This window comes from Salvelinus namaycush, chromosome 4, assembly GCF_016432855.1.
Source record: "Salvelinus namaycush isolate Seneca chromosome 4, SaNama_1.0, whole genome shotgun sequence".
Lineage (NCBI taxonomy): Eukaryota > Metazoa > Chordata > Actinopteri > Salmoniformes > Salmonidae > Salvelinus > Salvelinus namaycush.
The window spans coordinates 49,829,534-49,851,020 of NC_052310.1; the positions used below are offsets into that span (position 1 = coordinate 49,829,534).

The following is a 21,487-nucleotide window of genomic DNA, read 5'->3' on the forward strand; positions in this document are numbered from 1 at the left end:
ATCTTCTTTTCATATACTAACTGGCCAACAGACTACAGAAACTATAGAAATTGAACTGAAGTAATGGAATAGCAATAACTATAACGTTAAATAGGAATATGGCATGAGAGTGGCCTGCACAGAGCCCTCACCTCTACCCCATCGAACACCGACTGCGAGCAAGCCCTAATCGCCCAACAGTGCCCGACTTCACTATTGTTTGTGGCTGAATGGAAGCAAGTCCCCGAAGCAATGTTCCAACATCTAGTGGAACGCCTTCCCAGAAGAGTGGAGGGTTATAAAGCAGCAAAGGGGGGGACCAACTCCATATTAATGCCCATGATTTTTGGAATAAGCTGTTAGCAAATGTAGTGTATTTTAGCATGTCCCAATTTATAGCTTAGTTCCCGTGATGCATCACTCCTCCATTTTTCATGTGACCACAGACTGCCAATAAAATCGCGTTTGAGACATTCCGATTTAGCGATTGGCTGAACTCGGATGAAAATATTTAAAGTTTGAAATACTACACAGTCCGCACGAAAGAGCGCCAGCAATCAAATTGTTTTTGTTAAAATTAGCTAGCCATCTACAAGATAATTGTTCGAGAGAAATTCGAGAGCAAAGATTTGGTAATGACAATTTTGGATTGGTTGCCTATGTAACATAGCTAGCTAACGTTAGCAAATATATTCAAGTGATAATCGCTAGTTATCAACAGTAGATAGCTAGCTAATTAACGGTAGCTAGCTGCCTAGTTAGAATAACAGTAATTTATGTTATGCTTATGTTAACTAACTAATACAACATTTGCGTTTTTCAATTGAAAAACGGTAACGATATTTGTTACAGTTGACGTTGGCAGGATTTTGAGTGTTCTGCCAACATGGCTTCGAACAACTTGTTCAATGTTGCCAAAAAGGATGAGAAGGGGAGAAATATTCAAGTCGTTGTGAGATGCAGGTAAGCTAAACGTGACTTGTATGAAACCAGTTGGGACTTAAATACAAACATTTGGTATTCAAGTATTCACACCCCTTGCGCGTTATTCTAAAATTGCTTAAATAAAAATAGAATTCTACACACAATACCCCATAATGACAAAGCAAAAACATGTTTTTATACATTTTTGCAAATGTATAAAAATTAAAAAAACATATCTTATTTACGGAAGTATTCAGACCCTTTGAGACTCGAAATTGAGCTCAGGTGCTTCCTGTTTCCATTGATCATCCTTGAGATTTTTCTACAACTGGATTTGAGTCCACCTGTGGTAAATTGATTGGACATGATTTGAAAAGGCACACACCAGTCTATGTAAGGTGCCACAGTTGACAGTACATGTCAGAGGAAAACCAAGCTATGAGGTCAAAGGAATTGTCCTTAGAGCTCCAAGACAGGATTATGTCGAGGCACTTTCAATGTCTGCAGCATTGAAGGTCCCCAAGAAGTGGCATCCATGATTCTTAATTGGAAGAAGTTTGGAACCACCAAGAACTCATCCTAGAGCTGGCTGCACGTCCAAATGGCGCAATCGGGGGAGAACAGCCTTTGTCAGCGTGACCATCGGGTTATGGTCTGGGTTCGTCTGTGGAGATGGAAGAACCTTCCAGAAGGACAACAATCTCAGCAGCACTCCACCAATCAGGCCTTTTATGGTAGAGTGGCCAGATGGAAACCACTCCTCAGTAAAAGGCACATGACAGCCCGCTTGGAGTTTGCCAAAAGGAACCTAATGGAATCTTAGACCATGAGAAACCAGATTCTCTGGTCTGATGAAACCATTATTGAACTCTGGCCTGAATGCCAAGCGTCATGTCTGGAGGAAACCTGGCACCATTCCTAAGGTGAAATATGGTGGTGGCAACATCATTTTGTGGGGATATTTTTCAGCGGCAGGGAGAATAGTCAGGATTGAGGGAAAGATGAATGGAGAAAAGTACAGAGATCGTTGATTAAAACTTGCTCCAGTGCTCTCCAGGCCTCAGACTGGGTTTAAGGTTCACCTTCCAACAGGACATCGACCCTAAGCACACAGCCAAGACAACTCAGGATTGGCTTCAGGACAAGTCTCAATGTCCTTGAGTGGCCCAGCCAGAGCCGGACTTGAAGCCGATCGAACATCTCTGGAGAGACCTGAAATAGCTGTGCAGCGACGCTCCCCATCCAACCTGACAGAGCTAGAGAGGATCTGCAGAGAAGAATGGGAGAAACTACCCAAATACAGATGTGCCAAGCTTGTAAGTGTCATACCCAAGAAGACTCGAGGCTGTAAACGCTGCCAAAGGTCCTTCAACAAAATACTGAGTAAAGGGTCTGAATACTTATGTAAGTGATATTTCAGTAAAAAAATATATAAACATTTGCAAAAATGTCTGAACTTTTTTGCTTTGTCATTATGGGGTGTTTGAGGGGGGGGGGGGGGGGGGGGGGCTGTAACGTAATAAAATGTAGGAAAAGTCAAGGGGTCTGAATACTTTAAGAATGCACTGTATCTAGGCTTAACTAATGTCTCGCTAACTTCTCTGCCCTTGCTTTTTCAGACCCTTCAACAACGCGGAACGCAAGTCTGCCTCCCATGGGGTCATTGATACGGTTGAAAACAGAAAAGAGATCAATGTGCGAACGGGAGGGATTGGCGACAAGGCAGCTAGGAAAATGTACACTTTTGATATGGTAACTAATGTAGCTAATGTTGTCTAAAATGGACTAACACTAATATCTACTTGGGTTGGAAGGCCATCTGTTCTTAAGGTTGCACATTTAAGTTACATGTTATCAAACCCTCAGGTTTTCGGTCCAGCTGCAAAGCAAATCGACGTCTACAAGAGTGTTGTCTGTCCCATTTTGGATGAAGTGATAAGTGGATACAACTGTACAGTTTTTGCGTAAGTACTAGGTAATAACTGACATCAAAATCGCCTTTATTTGACAAGTACATTTACTCATATTCTGAATTTTACTTGCTGATCTGGTGCTGCAAGCCATAGAACTGGGAATGGCCACGGACCTCATGATACTATCTGATGTTGTCTAACAACAAGTAACTCTTTATCCACACTATAGCAGAGGGTGTTCTTTAATGGAAGCCTTTCCAACGTAATCCAGGTAGAATCAGGAATTCCCCAGGGCAGCTGTCTAGGCCCTTTACTTTTTTCTTTCTTTACTAATGACATGCCACTGGCTTTCAGTAAAGCCAGTGTGTCTATGTATGCAGATGACTCAAAACTGTGCACTTCAGCTACTTCAGCAAGTGAAATTACTTCAACACTTATCAAAGAGCTGCAGTCTGTTTCAGAATGTTTGGAAATAAGTTAGTCCTAAATCTTTCAAACTAAAAGCATTGTGTTAGGTACAAATCATTCACTAAACCTCAAGCAAATCTTGTAATGTATATGGAAATTGAGCAATTTGAGATGACTAAACTGCTTGGAGTAAACCTGGATTGTGAACTGTCATGGTCAAAACATGTTGATGCAACAGTAGCTAAGATGGCGAGAAGTCTGTTTTTATAATAAAACGCTGCTCTGCCTCAACACTATCAAGGCAGGTCCTACAGGCCCTAGTTTTGTCGCACCTGGACTACTGTCCAGTCGTGTGGTCAGGTGCCACAAATTACAGTTTGCCCGGAACAAGGCAGTACAACAGAGCCATGGCTACATGGAACCCTTCTCCAGATCTGTGCCTCGACACAATCCTGTCTCTGAGCTCTATGGACAATTCCTTTGACCTTATGGCTTGGTTTTTGTATATAGACAGGTGTGTGCCTTTCCAAATCATGTCCAATTGAGTTTACCACAGGTGGACTCCCAAGTTGTATAAACATCTCAAGGATGATCAATGGAAATAGGGTCTGAATACTTACAGTTGAATTCAGAAGTTTACATACACCTATGCCAACTACATTTAAACTCAGTTTTTCACGATTCCTGACATTTAATCCTAGTAAAAATTCCCTGACTCGGGTCAGTTAGGATCACCACTTTATTTTAAGAATGTGAAATGTCAGAATGATAGTAGAGAATTATTTTATTTCAGCTTTTATTTCTTTCATCACATTCCCAGTGGGTCAGAAGTTTACATGCACTCAATTAGTATTTGGTAGCATTGCCTTTAAATTGTGTAACTTGGGTCAAACGTTTCAGGTAGCCTTCCACAAGCTTCCCACAATAAGTTGGGTGAATTTTGTCCCATTCCTCCTGACAGAGCTGGTGTAACTGAGTCAGGTTTGTAGGCCTCCTTGCTCACACATGGTTTTTCAGTTCTGCCCACAAATTTTCTATAGGATTGAGGTGAGGGCTTTGATGGCCACTCCAATACCTTGACTTTGTTGTCCGTAAGCCATTTTGCCACAACTTTGGAAGTATGCTTGGGGTCATTGTCCATTTGGAAGACCCATTTGAGACCAAGCTTTCACTTCCTGACTGACGTCTTGAGATGTTGCTTCAATATATCCACATAATTTTCCTCCCTTATGATGCCATCTATTTTGTGAAGTGCATCAGTCCCTCCTGCAGCAAATCACCCCCACAACATGATGCTGCCACCCCCGCGCTTCACAGTTGGGATGGTGTTCTTCGGCTTGCAAGCCTCCCCCTTTTTCCTCCAAACATAACAATGGTCATTATGGCCAAACAGTTCTATTCTTGTTTCATCAGACCAGAGGACATTTCTCCAAAAAGTACAATCTTTGTCCCCATGTGCAGTTGCAAACCAGTAGTCTGGCTTTTTTATGGTGGTTTTGGAGCAGTGGCTTCCTCCTTGATGAGCTGCCTTTCAGGTTATGTCGATATAGGACTAATTTTACTCTGGATATAGATACTTTTGTACCTGTTTCCTCCAGCATCTTCACAAGGTCCTTTGCTGTTGTTCTGGGGTTGATTTGCACTTTTCGCACCAAAGTACGTTCATCTCTAGGAGACAGAACACGTCTCCTTCCTGAGTGGTATGACGGCTGCGTGGTCCCATGGTGTTTCTACTTGCGTACTATTGTTTGTACAGATGAACGTGGTACCTTCAGGCGTTTGGAAATTGCTCCTAAGGATAAACCAGACTTGTGGAGGTCCACAATTTTTTTCTGATGTCTTGGCTGATTTTTGAAAGATTTCCCCCCCCCCCTGGTGTCAAGCAGAGGCACTGAGTTTGACGGTAGTCCTTGAAATATGTCCACAGGTACACCTCCAATTGACTCAGGCTAATTGACACCATTTATCAGAAGCTTCTAAAGCCATGACATTTTCTGGAATATTCCAAGCTGTTTAAAGGCACAGTCAATTTAGTGTATGTAAACTTCTTACCCATTGGAATTGTTATACAGTGAATTATAAGTGAAATAATCTGTCTTTACACAGTTGTTGAAAAATTGACTTGTCATGCACAAAGTAGATCTCCTAACCGACTTGCCAAAACTATAGTTTGTTAACATGAAATTTGTGGAGTGGTTGAAAATCGAGTTTTAATGACTCCAACCTAAGTATGTTAACTTCTGACTTCGACTGTATGTAAATAAGGTTTTTCAGTTTTATTTTTAATACATTTGCAAAAATTTCTAAACCTGATTTTGCTTTGTCATTCTGGGGTATTGTTTGTAGATTGAGAAAAATAATATTGAATCCATTTTAGAGTGGCTGTAACGTAACAAAATGTGGGGATTCGAGGTGTCTGTATACTTTCCGAATGCACCATAACTGCCTTAATGTTGCTGGACTCTGCGAAGAGCCTTAATAATAATAAATATAAACATATTGCTCACCATGTCTGCTGCAGAGGAACAAGAGCCATGAGTAAACAAGTTTTGATGAGTCATGGAAATAAAAGTACTGAGAACTGGTGCAAGAATAACATTTCGTCAGTGTCCAAACGGCAACTTGTTTTCTCATGGCTCTTGTCCCTCTGCAGCAGACATGGTGAGCAATATGTTTATATTTATTAAGGCTCTTCGCAGAGTCCAGCAACATTAAGGCAGTTACAGTGCATTCGGAAAGTATACAGACACCGACTCTACACATTTTGTTATGTTACAGCCTTATTCTAAAATATATATATTCCCCTTCACTAGCAAGCAATAGACAACATTTAGTGGCAGAGTACAGCGCAATCCACAAATTAACAAACAAAAACATGATCAGCGACCAAACACCGAGTGCCACCCCCCCCCCCAAAAAAGAAGCTGACATTGGCCACTGAAGACTTGTCTGTCTGTTTTTATAAAATATTTTTGATTGAACGGTTTTTGTCATGTAGATATGGCCAAACTGGAACAGGAAAGACCTTCACAATGGAAGGAGAAAGATCTCCAAATGAAGAATTTACATGGGAAGAGGTATAACATAATTGTGTCAGATTTGTCAGTTGACTGTTTTTGTTATTGTCCTCTGTGTACTAATGTGTGATTTGAATCTACACTCTCAGGACCCTCTTGCTGGTATCATTCCCCGGACACTTCATCAGATATTTGAGAAGCTGTCTGAGAATGGGACAGAGTTTTCTGTCAAGGTTTCCTTGCTGGAGATTTACAATGAAGAGCTGTTTGACCTGCTGAGTCCTTGTCCCGATGTCACTGAACGCCTTCAATTGTTTGATGATCCACGTAATAAGGTAGTACTCACACTCACATTTATGTACGTTCCTAATTAGTTGAATTCCACAAGTGTCAACACGTCACTGCTGTTTCCATAGACAACCTGCTATTCCACCAATAGGGTGGTGTTCTTAACCTAGTTATGAGATTTAAATGTACTTTATGTCCATCAGAGGGGTGTCATCATCAAGGGCCTGGAGGAAATCACGGTACACAACAAAAATGAGGTTTACCAGATTCTGGAGCGTGGATCTGCCAAGAGAAAAACTGCCTCCACTCTTATGAATGCCTACTCCAGGTAAACCTGCATGTCTAACCAGCTAAACTTCTCATAGCAAGGCGTTGTAGTGTTTGAATAGTTTAATATTGATCTAGCCCTTTTTGTTTTTCAGCCGCTCTCACTCGGTGTTCTCTGTCACGATTCATATGAAGGAGATCACCATTGAAGGAGAGGAACTGGTCAAGATTGGAAAACTGAATTTGGTACGGTTAACTGGTATTACCTACAAATATCATTGTCACGTATCCTCTACCAGTGACTTACAAAGAAAGATCACATATTTGTCCTGTATGTGCACCTGCTTGTGATGCCCATCAGGAATTCTCGCTAACGTGACCTCACCTTGTAGGTGGACCTTGCTGGCAGTGAGAACATCGGCCGATCGGGGGCTGTGGACAAGCGGGCGCGCGAGGCTGGCAACATCAACCAGTCTCTGCTGACACTGGGCAGGGTGATCACTGCACTGGTGGAGAAGAGGCCCCACGTGCCCTACAGGGAGTCCAAACTCACCCGTATCCTCCAGGACTCACTGGGAGGCCGCACCAAGACCTCCATCATCGCCACCGTTTCCCCAGCCTCTATCAACCTGGAGGTGTGTCTGGCTGTCTTATTGTCTCTTGGCACGTGTGTCCAGATTGATGCCTAGTTTTTATCAATGCCTCAATACTCTTAACTTTTCATTTCATGAAATCCCAAGGAAACTCTGAGCACGCTGGAATATGCCAACAGGGCCAAGAACATCATGAACAAGCCTGAGGTGAACCAGAAGTTGACAAAGAGAACTCTTATCAAGGTAAATATAAGAACTGAAACTCTAAATTGAAATTTGGAGAATTCTCTGTTTACTTTATGTATGTTTTTAAGAATATCTTATTTGGTAAAATGTCTGGACTAAAATATTGTGTTTTATCAGGAATACACAGAAGAAATTGAGCGTCTAAAACGGGATTTGGTTGCCACTCGTGACAAGAATGGAGTGTATTTGTCGTCTGAGAACTATGAGTAATTGCCCATTGTACAACACACATATTTTGTTCATGAACCAAATGTTTTTACTAAAATCTGTATTGCAATGTAATCACTTCAAAAGGAGAAAGTACAGGAGTTTAACATTTTAATTTATCACCCCACAGGAGCATGGCAGGCGCGATATCTTCCCAAGAGGAGCATATAACAGAATACACCGAGAAGATTGCATCAGTGGAGGAGGAGCTGAAGAGAGTAAGCATATTTAAAAATGTCATTTTACTTCCTGTTTTTGGATGAGCTGAGCAATGGCTACCGGCTCCACATGACTAATCCAAAAATATTGTAACCGTCCCTCCTTCCCAGGTCTTTGAGCTGTTTGAGGATAGCAAGGATAAGCTGGACCAGTGCATCAATGATCTGGAGGAGAAGAACCATAAGCTGGAGGTGACTCACAAGGACCTGCAGGAGACCAAGCAGAAGCTCACTGAGGAGGCGTTTATAGTGTCTGAGCTGGCCACCACCGAGGAGAAACTGTATACCGCTGCAGACAAGGTTAGGGTGACGACGTTACGGCCAGTACGAAAATGTATACACTCACTGCTGTAATTCGCTCTGGTTAACAGTTTAGTCTAAATGACTAATGTCATTTGAGAATGTACTGTATATTAAAATGACTGTCTGTTTTCACGATTTAACCTCTTTTTCTTTTTTTCTCCAGTTGCTGACAACTGTTGATGTGAGCACCAAAGACGTATCTGACCTGCATGCTAAGCTAGAGAGGAAGAAGAAAGTTGAGGAGCAGAACTCTGAAATCCAGATTAGTTTTACCGACCACATGGATGCTATGTTCAGCCAGATGCAGAACTCTGTGGAAGACCAGCGCAACAAGCACCAGAGCATGCTGGACTCTTACAAAACCTCAGTTGGTGAGCAGCTTGAAATGGACCGGTAGTTTACAAGAGTGATATGAGCGCATCATAGGAATTAATATCTGATTGAATGTCTTTTGCTCCCTCAGAGGGTCTTCTTACAGTCAACGACAAAGCGTTCAAAGGTGCCATGGCTACTGTAGCCACGTCCTTCTGCGGCATCAATAACCTGTTTACTGATGGCATGACCAAGTGTCAGGCTAAGTTGATGGAGCAGGAGACTCTGTGTGTGGAGGCCAAAAACACTCTGCACCAGGTTTTGGTAAGGATAGAAATTAAGCCATGTCTGTTCTCGTCCGGTGTTTTTCTCTTTTTTCTGTCTCTTCTGTTTTTGTACACATCTGTATAAAGAGATGTGTGAGATATTTCTTGATAAATATGATCCTGTTTTAACAGGAGGAGCATAAGCTGGAGCTTGAGGAGGTCCTGGTGGCCCAGATGTTGCCTGGTTTCAGTGCCATCATGGCCATGAATGACAGCCTGAAGAAGACACTGGGGAGCCACCATGCCCTGGCAGCTAAGGTAAGGGAAGCTGGCTGAAATAATGCATTGAATATACTCTAAATACTTTGCGTATGCATGTGTTAGACAATTTAATGAATGCTTTCCTTTTTCCCAGATGGCGTCCATGAAGGTGGAGATGACGTCGTTCTTCAGTGGCCATGCCCAGGACCTGGCTGCCCTGAGGGAGACTGCCACAGCAGGTCTCGGCTCCCTAAAGACTGAGCACAACAACCTGAAGGAACAGATCAGCAGAGCAGACAAGGAGCATCGAACGGTACGGCCTGGGATCGACTTGGAGTGGTCTATAAAGTGTCTTCTCTTATCACCCTCTGCAATCATCTGAAAAAACAAGATGTCAAAGTAATACACCTTGATGCACAATAGGGTTGCTCGGCAATGTCTACTCTGCTTTTATTCCGTTGGTCCAGTCCCTGTTAGACATCTGGATGTTGACAACAAAAAAAAGAACTCTTCTCACTATCGAGGATGTTTGGTCAACACGTGTGCTTTTTGATCTGACCTTGTGACATCACCTCCCCTACAGGGCATGACCCAAGTGATCCAGTGTCTGCAGAACCAGCTCAACCTCCTGGCCATGGAGACCCAGAATAACTACGCCGGCCTGATGAGTGCCTCCGACGCCTTGCAGGTCCCTGTCCAGTCCCTTCAGCAGACCCTGCAAACGTAAGTGCAACTGGGCTGTCTTAACTGGGCCATTGGCCTAATTTGACGTGATATATCTGTCCATGGCGTAGGGCTTTCCCGACTCATTTTTTTTTTTTTTGTGTGTGTGGTTGACCAAAAGTCGTCTAACTATTGTAATTCTCAATGGATGTATAAACAGCTGCTGTTTGAGGTGAAAACATTACTTTTTACAGGTCATTAGTGATGGTGTGTTAAGCCAGTCAGAAATACTATCATACCCCCCCCCCCCCCCAAAAAAAATAATTTGTGCCTACATTTTCACGGTAGCTTATAGGCCTACTTCTATGTGTGCGTGTCCTTAATCAACATCGACCGCAGAGCTCCAAACAAAAGACTACAAAATTGACAATTTGTAAAATGGAATGAAATAAACCAAAACTGTAGCATAGGTTGTGCACTCAGCGAACAATGTGTCCGTGATATATGGCCATTATACCACGGCTAAGGGCTGTGTCCAGGCACTCCGTGTTGCGCATACGAACAGCCCTTAGCCGTGGTATATTGGCCATATACCACACCTCCTCGGGCCTTATTGCTTAAATATACTACTGGTGATATATGTAATGGGGTATTGATATATGCAAACAATTCACACAATGAAGTTATGAATGTGCAAAAATCTGCGGGAGAGCGCGCATTCTGGAGAGAGAAGTGCATTGTGCGTGCTCAATCCGACGTCTGCATTGGCCATGCAGGATTTACAGTGATATGGTCTCATCAGATGTCAGGGCATTCATACTTCTTGCGCTTAACGGCACAATGCACAGCTGTTCTCAAAGAAGTGAGTTTGTGTGTATACAGGATGTACCGCCCCCACCTACCGTCAACCAATCATGTCAATGCAGAGCTGTACAGATCCCTTCTCATTGTTACAACATTTGGGAGGCGCATGGCGATGCAGAGCTTGATTTCGCCTCTATGCCTCTGGAGGCTCCGCAATTGCGTCAATCTCTCTATATGGAGCCTCAAACCACATTTTCGGATCAAACATAAATTGGCTTTTAGTCTTGGCCTCCAATGGATTAGTTCTCGGAGTTGGGCGTGTGTTTTAGTCGAGCAGTAACACACAATCTTGGTCGACCAACAGCCTAACGACCAAACAATCGACCGGTTGACTAATTGGAGTCCGCCCTACCATGTCGTTGACTTTGTCCATTGAATCTGCATATTACTCTTTTCACTTGTTTGCCAGTGCATAGCCTCTAATTCATTTGATTCCGTCTTCCAGGAGATGCAGTGCAGCTGAGAACCAGACCGCAACCCAAAAGGAGTGTCTAGAGTCCACCACCGCCTGCCTTATCTCTGAGGTCCAGCAGACTGCCCAGGAGGCCCAGCATACGGTGGAGGAGTGCTCCGTCTACTGCAACCACCTGCACAGCTCTCTGACCCAACTGTGTGAGAGGAGTCTGCAATGGTGTGCCTCCACCAAGGACAGCACTGACTCCCAGGCTCAGCTCACCCTGATGAGAGAGAACACCGCCTCTGCTCAGACCCTGCTCCAGGTAAACTATACACAGACAGAATATTGTGCAGTTTTACCTCAAACAGGTACTTGGTGGTACTTTATGAAATGGAGTACTAAAATGTATTTTTGCTATTTTGCCAATTTTTCTTGGCCTGGAAGTTTCAGTTGTAAGAAATGATAAAAGATAAGAATACAAACAAAGTAAATCGCTTATTAGAATATAATAAATGTTTTAGTATAATACAGGAAGGCACAATTTATAGTCCAATATTTTCATGGGTTTTGGGGAAGGCAGGGATTGGGGGGGTGGGAGTGTTTTATATTGTGCAGTATTTAGCAATCATTAGTAATATATATGTGTGTGTCATGAATGTACTGTATGTGTGCTCTAAGGTTTGTAGAGTCTGCAGTCCAGTTCAAGTGTTTAGCAGTCTGATGGCATGTTGGATACCAACAGGATCAGACCGTTTTATCAGACCTCATTAAGGGCTGACCCCATTTAGTTGACTGGTCGATAGGCTGTTGGTCGATCAAGATTTTCTTAGTCGAGCAATCGCAAATCGTTTATTCATGGTGCACGAGCTGTCTGATTCACCCCTGTTTCGGTAGACAAAACAATTGCGGAGGCCACGGGGATGGCACAGTCTTCACTCTAAAACATGTGAAACCTGAAATTGTATATGGTTATATTATGTGAAAATAATTATGCACCACTAATAAATAATATTTTGTAACATGCGCATTCTCCCGTGTTGGATAGCGGTCGCTGTCCGCGGTTCTGAAACAATCTTCAGTGTGCCGTTGAATTGGCGCCTTTCCCTATGTTCCTAAATACATAATAGCAAAGTTAACCAGCGTATTGGTGTTGAGAACAATGTGGCGGAGGCAGCAGCGGAGTGAGGAAACAGTTCTTGCCTTTTAATTGTCTAAGAAAATGTAGGCGATTGGTACTAATATAAAATTCAGTCAGAAGTTTGGACACCTACTCATTAAAAGGGCTTTTCTTTATTTTTACTATTTTCTACATTGTAGAATAATAGTGAAGACATCAACTATGAAATAACACATGGAATCATGTAGTAACAAAAGTGTTAAACAAATCTAAATATATTTTAGATTCTTCAAAGTAGCCACCCTTTGCCTTGACAGCTTTGCGCACTCTTGGCATTCTCTCAAGCAGCTCCACCTGGAATGCTTTTCCAACGGTCTTGAAGGAGTTCCCACATATGCTGAGAGCTTGTTGGCTGCTTTTCTTTCACTTTGCGGTCCAACTCATCCCAAACCATCTCAATTGGGTAGAGCTTGGTGATTGTGGAGGCCAGGTCATCTGAAATAGCACTCATCACTCTTTATTGGTCAAATAGCCCTTACACAGCCTGGAGGTGTGTTGGGTCATTGTCCTGTTGAAAAACAAATGGTAGTGCCACTAAGCGCAAACCAGATGGGATGGCGTATCGCTGCAGAATGCTGTTAGCTATCCTGCTCAAGTGTGACTTGAATTCGAAATAAATCACTGACCATGTCACCAGAAAAGCACCATCACACCTCTTCCTCCATGCTTCACGGTGGGAACCATGCATGCAGAGATCATCCGTTCACCTACTCTGCGTCTCACAAAGACACGGCGGTTGGAACCAAAAATTTGGGCTCATCAGACAAAAGGACACATTTCCACCGGTCTAATGTCCATTGCGCGTGTTTCTTGGCCCAAATAAGTCTCTTTTCTTATTGGTGTCCTTTAGTAGTAGTTTCTTTGCAGCAATTTGACCATGAAGGCCTGATTTACACAGTCTCCTCTGAACAGTTGATGTTGAGATGTGTCTGTTACTTAAACTCTGTAGCATTTATTTGGGCTGCAATCTGAGGTGCAGTTAACTCTAATGAACTGATCCTCTGCAGCAGAGGTAACTCTGGGTCTTCCTTTCCTGTGGCGGTCCTCATGAGAGCCAGTTTCATCATAGCGCTTGATGGTTTTTGCGACTGCACTTGAAGCAACTTTCAAATTACTTGAAATGTCCTGGATTGACTGACCTTCATGTCTTAAAGTAATGATGGCCTGTCGTTTCTCTTTGCTTATTTGAGCTGTTCTTCACATAATATGAACTTGGTCTTTTACCAAATAGGGCTTCCTTCTGCATACCACCTCTACCTTGTCACAACTGATTGGCTCAAACGCATTAAGATGTTAAGAAATTCCACATATTAACTTTTAGCAAGGCACACCTGTTAATTGAAATGCATTCCAGGTGACTACCTCATGAAACTGGTTGAAAGAATGCCAAGAGTGAGCAACGGGTGGCTACTTTGAAGAATCAGTTACTTTGATTTAATACTTTTGGTTACTACATGATTCTGTATGTTTCTTAGATTTAATGTCTTCACTATTCTACAATATAGGAAAAAATAAACCCTGGAATGAGTAGGTGTCTACTTTTGACCTGTACTGTGTGTGCATGTATCATTACGTGCTTGTATACATGCATACAGTGCATTCGGAAAGTATTCACACCCCTTGACTTTTTCCATGTTTTGATACGTAACAGCCTTATTCTAAAATTGATTTAAATTGTTTTATTACTCATCAATCTACACAATACTCCATAATGACAAAGCAAAAAAAAAAACTGAAATATTACATTTACATAAGTGTTCAGACCCTTTACTCAGTACTTTGAAGCACCTTCGGCAGCGATTACAGCCTCGCATCTTCTTGGGTATGACGCTACAAGCTTGGCACACCTGTATTTGGGGAGTTTATCCCATTCTTCTCTGTAGATCCTCTGAAGCTCTCCGGTTGGATGGGAAGTGTTGCTTCACAGCTATTTTCAGGTCTCTCCAGAGCTGTTCATGTCCGGTCTCTGGCTGGGCCACTCAAGGACATTCATAGACTTGTCCCAAAGCCACTCCTGCGTTCTTGGCTATGTGTCTAGGGTCATTGTCCTGTTGGAAGGTGAACCTTCGCCCCAGTCTGAGAACCTGCTCCAGAGCGCTCAGGACTTCATCAACGATCTCTCTGTACTTTGCTCCGTTCATCTTTGCCTCGATTCTGACTAGTCTCTCAGACCAGACCCTACAGCTGAAAAACATCCACACAGCATGATGCTGCCACCACCATGCTTCACTGTATAGATAGTGCCAGGTTTTCTACAGATATGAAGCTTGGCATTCGATCTTGGTTTCATCAGACCAGAGAATCTTGTTTTTATGGTCTGAGTGTTTGACTTTTGGCAAATTCCAAGCGGGCTGTCGTGTGCCTTTTACTGAGGAGTGGCTTCTGTCTGGTCACTCTACCATAAAGGCCTGATTGGTGGAGTGTTGCAGAGATGGTTGTCCTTCTGGAAGTTTCTCCCATTTCCACAGAGGACCTATAGAGCTCTGTCAGTGACCATTGGGTTCTTGGCCACCTCTCTGACCAAGGCCTTTCTCCCCCGATTGCCCAGTTTGGCTGTGCGGCCAGCTCTAGGAAGAGTCTTGTTGGTTCCAAACTAATTCCATTTAAGAATGATGGAGGCCACTGTGTTCTTGGACCTTCAATGCTGCAGAATATTTTTGGTACCCTTCCCCAGATCTGTGCCTCGACACAATCCTGTCTTGGAGCTCTACGGACAATTCCTTCGACCTCATTGCTTGGTTTTTGCTATGATATGCAGTGTCAACTGTGGGACCTTTATATAGACAGGTGTGTGTGTGCCTTTCCAAATCATGGCCAATCAATTGCATTTACCACAGGGGGAGTCCAATCAAGTTGTAGAAACATCTCAAGGATGATCAATGAAACAGGATGCACCTTAGCTCAATTTCGAGTCTCATCGCAAAGGGTCTGAATACTTATGTAAATGTATTTTTTTATTTTTAATACATTTGCTCAAATTTCTAAACTGGTTTTTGCTTTGTCATTATGGGGTATTGTGTGTAGATTGCTGAGGATTCTTTAAAAAATATATATTTTAGAATAAGGCTAACAAAATGTGGAAAGTCAAGGGGTCTAAACTTTCCAAAGGCACTGTAGGCTACTGTATGTATCAGTCCTTCATGTCATGACACAGCATACGAGTCATTCATGCTTTGAAATGCAATCAAACATTCTTAGTTCAAAAATGGAATAAGAAAGGGAGCTTTGAATAATTTCCCTAAGCGATAAATAAACTGCAAATCACAAATGCATGCAACGGTCTTTGTCTTTGCTGTTTTAAGGGCTTATTTTTTTCCTTGACACTCTGGTACACTTAATTAGTGTTTGCACTTTTCCAAATGGTAAGAAAAAATAATATTGTATTCTAACCGCACCTGTTTGGTGCACAATACTCACGCATCGCTTGCTCCTATACCCTCTTTAGGTCCAGTAGATGTCTTCCACAGATCTGACTTTCCCTCCTGAGCAACCAGTAAACATTCGCCCGTTAAGAGTTATTTTATCTAAGAGTGCACTTAAAGCATCAGACCAGCTCGGCGCGTAGGGTATCTATATATGGAAAAGTACCTTTTTTTTCAGATTGGAAGAACGAACGGATGATTCTCGGTCAACCAACATTTGAGCGCATCAGAGTAGGATTCTATTGTATTCCTTTACACAGACCAGTGCGGCATAACCAATCAGAACTGCAGTAGACCTATGTGCAAATAGACATTGCCATATATGAATTTGTGCCATTCACTTTGAACTGGACTGTTTTACAGCATGAGCGGTTGTGATTTATTGTGCAGCTGATGCTTTGATCTCAAAACAATCGCATGTAGCGACGTGTGCACATTTTGTTCATATTATTTGCTAGTTAGTGAATTATTAGCCCAGTTATAGCAAATTCTTGCTTCCTACAAGATCACAAAACGCGTACATTTTCTAGCCATCTTTGAAAAGCGTGCCAGGTAGGGAGCTTTTCTTTGTCTTAAGGGGCAGTGTTGTATTTTGAGACGAGTCTGAATAAGCTAAGTAGCCAATAGGTACAGAGTAGCAAAACTTGTGTGATTCTCTTTAATAATGATATGGGAATAACTATGCCTTTTATTTTGGTTTCTTGTATCAAACACAACAATGTTCAGTCACCACCTTGTCTGAAGGAAAAGTCTCATGGAATGTAGGCCTACATTAAACATCACACATTGGCTGCTACTGTAGGCTGAATGATATAACCAATTTCCATGTTAATTTCGCATGGTGAATTTTCAAACAAACATTTTTTTTTTAATGGTAAGCCACTCTGGTAGGTGTACATTTATTATCAAATAATCAGTAGGCTATTTGGCCACTGAAACAGTAAAGTGGGTACAGCCTCTGTGTTCACAGTAAACACGTGCTGGAAGTTGCACAGAAATTTCACACGGTTCAAGTTTGCACTCAGCAGACCTGAAATTTGCTCAGTGCCGGAAAATATTAGTAGTCTGGTACTACACTGTTCAGTTTTACAAACATGGTTAGCTTTGAAATCCCTGAGCAGCTCATTACATGTCGGTATTCATCATAACTGAAATCCTGACCGGTGTTTCTCTGTGGTGGGAATCAGAGGGTGGAGGAGAGCTGTGAGGAGAGGGTCCAGGAGGTGAGTGGTCAACTAAAGCAGCAGCAAGGGCTGGTGGAGGAGGGTCTGGGGGCCTTGAAAGAGCAGACGTCACTGGACCAGAACACTCTGGAACACCACCACGTAGAACTCAAGGCCCACATGGAGGATGGCGTGGTCAGTGTCCACAGTTTTCTCAGCGAGCAGCTCAAACAGGATGTTCCAACTGGTGAGCCTGACGTGGATGTAATGCCATCTAAAATGTTAAATTGGCTTTTTTCTTCTACGTGTATAGTCTGAGTCACTGACCTCTTGTTTCGTTCTATTTGTTCTGGCAGGTACAACTCCTCAGAGGAGAGAGTTTGTGTACCCATGTCTCCTGGCCAAGTCGAAGAGCAGAGCTGAACTGCTGTACAGCTTCCGCCACCAGCAGGAGGAGCTGCAGGCAGCCCTGTTCCAGTGTGACACAGTAGAGGAGGAGAAGCAGGTAGATCAGGTACACATTAGATCCCAATTTTACCCGGTTGGGTCATGTCGGTTTGGGGCAGATTAGTGTCATGATTACATTAAGGGAACTGTATACTAGAGGTCGACCGATTTATGATTTTTCAACACCAATACGAATTTTATTCGAGTACCAAAAAAAGTATTTTTTATATATATATATATATAATGACAATTACAACAATACTCAATGAACACTTTTTTTTTTATTTGAACTTAATATAATACATAAATAAATAATGAAACATGTTCAATTTGGTTTAATGCAAAAACACAGTGTTGGAAAAGAAAGTAAAATTGCAATATGTGCCATGTAAAAAAGCTAACGTTTAAGTTCCTTGCTCTGAACATGAGAACATATGAAAGCTGGTGGTTCCTTTTTAACATGAGTCTTCAATTTTCCCAGTTAAGAAGTTTTAGGTTGTAGTTATTATAGGACTATTTCTCTCTATACCATTTGTATTTCATAGACCTTTGACTATTGGATGTTCTTATAGGCACTATAGTTTTGCCAGCCTAATCTCGGGAGTTGATGGGCTTGAAGTCAATAACATCGCTGTGCTTCAAGTATTGCGAAGAGCTGCTGGCAAACGCAGGAAAGTGCTGTTTGAATGAATGCTTTACGAGCCTGCTGCTGCCTACCACCACTCAGACTGCCTTATCAAATCATAGACTTAATTATAATATAATAAACACACATACACATACACACATACACATACACACATAATGTTAGGTCATTAATATGGTCAAATCCGGAAACTATAATTTCGAAAACAAAATTGATTCTTTCAGTGAAATACGGAACCGTTCCCTATTTTATCGAACGGGTGGCAACCCTAAGTCTAAATTTTGCTGTTACATTGCACAACCTTCAATGTTATGTCATAATTATGTAAAATTAATTACGGTCTTTGTTAGGAAGAAATGGTCTTCACACAGTTCGCAACGAGCCAGACAACCCAAACTGCTACATATACCCTGACTCTGCTTACACTGAACGCAAGAGAAGTGACACAATTACAGGCACCGCGTTGATTATATGCAACGCAGGACAAGCTAGTTAAACTGGTAATATCATCAACCATGTGTAGTTAACTAGTGATTATGTTAAGCTTTATTTTTTTAATGTAAGATTAAGTTTAATGCTAGCAAGCAACTTACCATGGCTCCTTGCTGCCTGCACTCACGTAACAGGTGGTCAGCCTGCCACGCAGTCTCCTCGTGGATTGCAATATAATCTGAGTCCAAAAATGCAGATTACCGATTGCTATGAAAACTTGAAATCGACCCTAATTAAATCGGTCATTCCGATTAATTGGTCAACCTCTACTGTATACACCGACTATGAATGCTGACTGATCTTGACTATTCAGCATGTAACAGGCAATAATGACATTGGAAAGGGTGAAGTTCAGTGTACAGAATAGATGTTATGACATCTGTTACCATAGGACTCTCTGGAGGACGAGTTGAGCGGCTACAACGACAGCTATGTCACTGAGCCATCTTACATCGACGAAAACCTCATGTGCTATGAGAATGGAAGAGTGCCGTTCTTCAAGGTAAGATTACCCCAGTGTTTCTTTGTTAATGTACTGTTTCATCTCTCGCTCCTAGCCCCAGCTATGGCTTTGTTTGAATGTACTGTTTTCTCCTTTCAGCAAAAGAAGGCAGGCAAGAAGGAAAACAAACCCCTCAATCGATCCAAGATGGCAGAAAATGAAACTCACGATACCCCACTCAGGTCCAAATTACCACTCAGGTGTCAGAACTAGTAGAATGTGACTTTTACATTTCTTAACTATTTAATATTTTACCTGTCTTGAGTCTGTTTTTACTATTCTCTTAATCTGTTCTATTTTGGTAATGTTTTTTTTTCCCTATTATGCAGTCTTAAAAGGATTGACTGACATGAATGAGCTAGAACATTTTTTAACTAATGTTCTTTTGTCTGTATTAAACATATTTTTAAAGATGTCAGCGTCCTCTGATTGAAATATACACCACTTTCTTAACTTCACTTAGTGAACTGCACCACAAGCCCATAATTGGAAGAATAAATGTAACATTTCTATAATTAAGCAATAAGGCCCGAGGAGGTGTGGTATATGGCCAATATACCACGGCTAAGGACTGTTCATAAGTACGACGCAACACGGAGTGCCTGGACACACCCCTTAGCCGTGGTATATTGACATTATACCACAAACCCCCGAGGTGCCTTATTGCTATTATAAACTGGTTACAAATGTAATTAGGGCAATAAAAATACATGTTTTGTCATACCCGTGGTATACGGTCTCATATACAACAGCTATCAGCCAATCAGCATTCATGGCTCGAACCACCCAGTTTTCTAATGTAATTTGTCATACTGTCAGGTGTAGTGCTATTTTTTTTTTTTTACATATTTAGGTGAGGGAGTGCGAGAAATGTAATGAATTACATTTATCTGTTTTGAATATCATTATAAACTGGGTGGTTCGAGCCCTGAATGCTGATTGGCTGACAGCCTTGGTATATCAAAGTATACCACTGGTATGACAACACATTTATTTTTACTGCTCTAAGTTGGTAACCAGTTTATAATAGCAATAAGGCACATCAGGGGTTTGTGGTATAATTGCCAATATACCACGGCTAAGGGCTGTATCCAGGCACACCGTGTTGGGTCGTGCTTTAGAACAGCCCTTAGCTGTGGTATATTAGCCATATACCACACCCCCCTTGTGCCTAATTGCTTAATTCTAGACTAGGTGCTTAAAATGCATCCTCCAATTGCAACGTCTACCTATATGCCCACACCATGTCTCGATAATTCTTCACGTTTTACTGTTGAAATGTCAAACTGCATGCCAATAATTTGAATGGGAATATGCATTTAAATCTTGAGTAACTGTTACGCTTGCGACTTAAAGCAGGTGGTGTTAACAAACTAGCATTTCTTTGTAGGCATATTTTGTTTCCACATCATTGACATGATAGACCTTAGCTGAATCTTTTTTAAACCCACACACATGACTGAAATGAGTGGTAACTTTGACACTGACAAATTGAGATCAATCTGGTCTTGAATTCAAACAATATCCCAGGCCAGTGAAGCGACACACCGATTGTACAATATTAGGAGGCAATATCTACAGTAATATTATTGACTACTAATACAATTGTGCGTATTGAACATTTCTGGAGTTTTTTATTTCGGATCATGAAACATGGGACCAAAACTTTACTTGTGTTTATATTTTTGTTCAAAATATTTCTGGCCAGACTGCATCAGATAAATGGGCTATAGTGGGGCTCTGTTTCTCTTTCTTGGGTGACGCACTACAGTGCATTGGGAAAGTATTCCGACCACTTGACTTTTTCCACATTTTGTTACGTTAGCCTTATTCTAAAATTGGTGAAATTGTTTTTTCCCCTCAATCTACACACAAGACCCCATAATGACAAAGCAAAAACTTTTTTGTTAATTTTTGCAAAGTATCACATATTTAGCTGATGTTATTGCGGGTGTAGTGAAATGCTTGTGTTCCTAGCTCCAACAGTGCAGTAATATCTAACAATTCACTACAATACACACAAATCTAAAAGTAAAAGAATGGAATTAAGAAATATGAATATTAGGACAAGCAATGTCGGAGAGGCATTGACCAAAATACAGTAGAATAGAATACAGTATATACCTATGAAATGAGTAAAGCTGTACGTAAACATTATTAAAGTGACTAGTTCCGTTATTAAAGTGACCAGTGATTCCATATCAATGTATATAGGGCAGCAGCCTCAAAGGTGCAGGGTTGAGTAACCGGGTGGTGGCCGGCTAGTGATGGCTATTTAACAGTCTGATGGCCTTGAGATAAAAGCAGTTTTTTAGTCTCGCAGTCCCAGCTTTGATGCACCTGTACTGACCTCACCTTCTGGATGGTAGCGGTGTGAACAGGCTGTGGCTCGGGTGGTTGATGTCCTTGATCTTTTTGGTCTCCCTGTGACATCTGGTGCTGTAGGTGTCCTGGAGTGCAGGCAGTGTGCCCCCGGTGATGCGTTGGGCAGACCGCACCACCCTCTGGAGAA

General features: G+C 41.9%; 1 protein-coding gene across 2 annotated transcripts; it reads left to right on the top strand.

The window, feature by feature from the left end:
• Positions 1–506: 506 nt before the first annotated feature.
• LOC120046592 (kinesin-like protein KIF11) lies at positions 507–19,390 on the top strand. Of its 2 annotated transcripts, none has more exons than XM_038991958.1 (23): positions 507–611; positions 832–942; positions 2,523–2,655; positions 2,770–2,867; positions 6,223–6,301; positions 6,391–6,576; positions 6,733–6,857; positions 6,952–7,042; positions 7,189–7,431; positions 7,537–7,632; positions 7,753–7,841; positions 7,973–8,060; positions 8,172–8,360; positions 8,527–8,734; positions 8,827–8,999; positions 9,134–9,259; positions 9,357–9,515; positions 9,786–9,925; positions 11,175–11,448; positions 16,913–17,135; positions 17,245–17,402; positions 18,865–18,975; positions 19,075–19,390. In XM_038991958.1, the coding sequence occupies exons 2-23, from the start codon at positions 866–868 to the stop codon at positions 19,186–19,188; spliced, it is 3,180 nt and encodes a 1,059-aa protein (XP_038847886.1). In that variant the 5' UTR covers positions 507–611; positions 832–865; the 3' UTR covers positions 19,189–19,390. The 2 variants fall into 2 exon arrangements, with proteins under 2 accessions (XP_038847886.1, XP_038847887.1); XM_038991959.1 differs by having other exon boundaries at positions 17,245–17,393.
• The last annotated feature ends 2,097 nt before the right edge of the window (positions 19,391–21,487 follow it).

What these genes read in the sequence shown, in the direction of transcription:
- LOC120046592 (XM_038991958.1), top strand. Translation starts at nt 866, where the DNA reads ATGGCTTCGAACAACTTGTTCAATGTTGCCAAAAAGGATGAGAAGGGG. An exon ending in AAATGTACACTTTTGATATG is followed by an intron (nt 2,656 to 2,769) that starts GTAACTAATGTA and finishes TCAAACCCTCAG; the next exon opens with GTTTTCGGTCCAGCTGCAAA. An exon ending in TACAACTGTACAGTTTTTGC is followed by an intron (nt 2,868 to 6,222) that starts GTAAGTACTAGG and finishes TTTGTCATGTAG; the next exon opens with ATATGGCCAAACTGGAACAG.